Here is a 3658-nt window from a genome sequence, read left to right as displayed (position 1 = left end):
AGTTTTTTTTTCCATAAAGGGCCAGAGCTGGGGTGGGTGGGACAGCAGGTGGAGTTGGGGAGCTCATGCAGAGCCCCCCACACAGTGCGGGGCAGTGGGGATCAGCCCCCTGCCTGGCAGCACCCTGTGAGTGGGGGCTTTTTTCCCCCCCAGGTGAGGGGAGGCAGGTGGGGCAGCCATTGCTGGGCTGGGAGAGCAGGCGGGGGATGGGCCTGAGCAATTCAGAGATTTGGCAGCAGCCGAATGTCCGAATCACATTCTCCGGAATCGATTCGGGACACTGAATTGAGTGACTGTCCCCCAAATTGGCCGAATCCAAATCCAAAGCGAATACTAGCTGCTTTGCATAGGCTTAGCTGCGAAGTCACTGCTCTCTTGATAGCGGTGGAGCTGATTGAGGTGGTAGAAATAATTTGTGACTTCATTTCAGGCTCAAGTAGGAGATGGTAGCTTTTGATCAAGGGAAGGCTTTCTTAAAACAAAACTTACCTTTGGTAGCTATCCACATATCAAAGAAAGTGAGTAATAAGTTTAAGGTAAACGATACATTCAAAAAACTTTTCCACTGCGAAAAGCAAGTTCTGTAACATGGGAGAACTGCTGTCAAGATAGGTTAATCTGAAGGCCTAAGAACCTTTAATTTCCTATTATGTGCAAATATTCATTGACTTAAACATAATATGGAATACCTTCTAATGCAACTCACTATAGGCTTATCCTGTTTCAGAGAGAAATGTTCCTCGTATTAGTAAGGATACTTCTGACCACTGTGAAATCGAAGTGTTCAATGCTATGTCAGATGGAGAAATTCAATATTCTCTATGGTATTTCATGCCCTTTGTCTTCTAAATCTCTCCGTTTTAAATTAGACAATAGACATTGATTTTATAGTCTCTCTTGAAAGAGCCTAAGGTATAAGAGAAGACCAATTTTAAAGGTGTAAGTGGTAATGAGAGATTTTTTGAAAGTGAGTAGATGCAATCATCACAAAAAGAAGACACTGAATATTCTGTGAATATTGCACCCAGTTGACATCAGCAGAATGCCTGACACAAAAACCTTTTGTGCCAAAAGTATTTGTTCCTGGGCCTGCCCACAATTAACATGAGCAAAGGTCACTTATAAAAATAGGTACATAGCATACTGCTGGTATTCAGAAGTTCTGATTTATGCAGAAACAGCTATATCTGCTCACTGATAAAATACTGCAAACAAGGAAATGAACTGATTTGATATAGCTTATCTGAGGCAGGACCAGCAAAATGATCTGTTACAAGGTGCTATTCGTGGCAGCCCAGTTTGTGTACATTGTTTGGCTCAGGCATGGTCTTCCTCAGTTCTTTACAGCACCAAGCATACTAATGCTTCTCATTTTATGAGCAGCAAAATAGGAATGGTAGGCGATTGGAAACTGTGTGCGTGTCCATGTATGTCTGTGTGCATTTGACTGTACAGGGGTTTTTAATGCATTAAAGATGTTTATATCACTAATAAACACCCTAGTAGCCTTTCACCTTCCTAAGGGGGCTTGATGCTTAATGAAATAGTAATCATCACTGCTTACAATAGTCTACTGATTCCGGATCTGTGTTTCTTTGCTCCCTTTCATCATTGTTCTTTTAGAAATGGTTAGGTTTGGAGTAATTTCCAGATTATATCTGCAAAGAGAAGCATTGGTCTCAATCATACTGAAAATGGCCTTTTTGCATGGAAAGGATGTTCTGAGCCAGCTCTCAGTGAAGTAAAACCAGTCCCCTCCAGCGAGCTTTGGTTGTGCTTCTAAATGGCATCAGGATGGTAGTAGTGAAAGACTTCAAAGCTCCTTTCCCTGGTGAAAAGGGATACTGTTAACTTGACTAATAAGCACTGCCTCTGTCACATTCGGATTAATATCTAAGATGTCCTTCTTATTTTTATCCAGGCATCAACAATGTTGCGAGCATCTCTCGTCCCTGTGTAAGTGTTTCTAACTAATATCAACTTGGTTCTGTGCGTGCGTGCGTGCGTGCGTGCGTGTGTGTGTATATAATATATATATACAGAGAGAGAGAGAGACTGGGTGCATCTACATGTTCATTAATGTGCATTAGCTGATTAAATTTAGTATCTCCATTATGAAGTACTACAAAAAGGTGCATTAACCTATTTTAATGTGCATTAGCTAAAGAGCAGTGTTTTGTGGCACTTTAATGCACATTAAGATAGGCTAATGCGCATTAAAGCACACATGTAGACATGCCCACTGTTAGCTAAATCCACCACTTAACTGCTACTGAGAATTGCTCACCTCTGTGAACCTTGCGCCTATTCTGTTACCCACAAATGTTGCATATGAATGCAGTGGGGTTCAGCCTCCGGTTCTGAACCCTAGATCGTCAAGATTTCAGTCTCACCAAAATGCTTCTACTTCTATAGCTATGCCTTTCCACACAGGATTTTACTCGCTCTCATTTGGTGGCTGTGTTTTTCACAGTTGCTGCATTCAAACTTGCAGCTCTGTGGTCATAATTGGTTGGCTTCCCAGAAATGCAGGAAGAAGGAAGAATGCCTACTTAAACTCAATGTTATGCATTCCTAGATCCAGTTTTTCAATGGATTTAGTAACTTAGACTTATAAGAGGGAATGATAATCATATGCCTGTCTGTTTTTGTTTTTTGTCTGATTGGGCGCATCTACATGTTCATTAATGTGCTGTAGTTGCTGCGCATTAAGTTTAGTACCTGTAATAATAGGTATTAACTCGATGCGCAGTAATCGGCGTGCACCTTTTAAGTGATACTGATGCACAGTAGATTAATTCTGCCGCACATTAGTGTATTAGCATGGCTTTCGCCATGATCTGCTAATGCGCAGGAGAATTAGTCTACTGTGCATTTAGTGTCTCATGTAGACGCACCCATCGAGTATTTTTGTCCTGGATGTATGCACTCACTTTGTGGTAGATGTAGAATTTAGGGGATAGGGCAGGGAGGTAGATATCTGGGGAATCTGATATGAATAGAAATAACATTAGTGGAACCTCAAATTTCACTCTTCAGAATAAAAATAAATTCGTGAAAGCGGCTTTACAAAACTAGAGTGTTCCCTGGTGGAGCAGAGACGCACAGCACTGGCATTGTGCTAGTATGTGTGACCAGGAAGTGAAACGGAGTAACCTTGACTGTTACGATAACCAGTTGACCACTGTCCAACATGAGCAAAAGGTTATCGATAAACAAACAGAAATGGTGAAAAGCTAACCCCAGTTTCATAAAGTTTCTTTGACTTCTGCTATTTTAAATAAATATTGGTAATAGATATAAGAAAAGCATTTAAAAACATGGTGTTTAATGTCATTTTAAAGGAAAGACATGTAGAAATTGCTTGTGTGGAACCAAGGTTGTTTTCCTGAGTTACCTAACTTCAGCTGTGCCTGAAGAAGTCATTTGACATGGTTTTAGTGAAAGTGCCTTTTTTCATCTGCTGCATAGGAAAATGCAGGAAGTGCCATTGTTGCCCTCATTGGATTATGAGAGGTTGAAGAACGATTTGGTCTTTGGGAGTGATCGCCTCAAAGCCTTCTTACTGCAGGCCCTGCGCTGGGTAAGTGTGAAGGCTTCTCTGTGGATGAGCAAACATACCTCCTTTCTTCAGGGCCAGAGCCACAGTCTGGTATGT

General features: G+C 41.4%; 1 protein-coding gene across 1 annotated transcript in view; it reads left to right on the top strand.

The window, feature by feature from the left end:
* ARMC9 (armadillo repeat containing 9) overlaps positions 1–3658 on the top strand; it is a 128192-nt gene that overhangs the window by 53877 nt on the left and 70657 nt on the right. The window contains exons 10-11 of the mRNA XM_019503435.1: positions 1922–1956; positions 3472–3583. Of these exons, the coding sequence (XP_019358980.1) occupies positions 1922–1956; positions 3472–3583 (147 nt within the window). The remainder of the gene's footprint in view (positions 1–1921; positions 1957–3471; positions 3584–3658) is intronic.

Source organism: Gavialis gangeticus, unplaced genomic scaffold, assembly GCF_001723915.1.
Source record: "Gavialis gangeticus isolate Ggan-Ray unplaced genomic scaffold, GavGan_comp1, whole genome shotgun sequence".
Taxonomy (NCBI): domain Eukaryota; kingdom Metazoa; phylum Chordata; order Crocodylia; family Gavialidae; genus Gavialis; species Gavialis gangeticus.
Note: the sequence above shows the minus strand (reverse complement) of the source record. Positions and strands in the feature narration are given on the sequence as shown.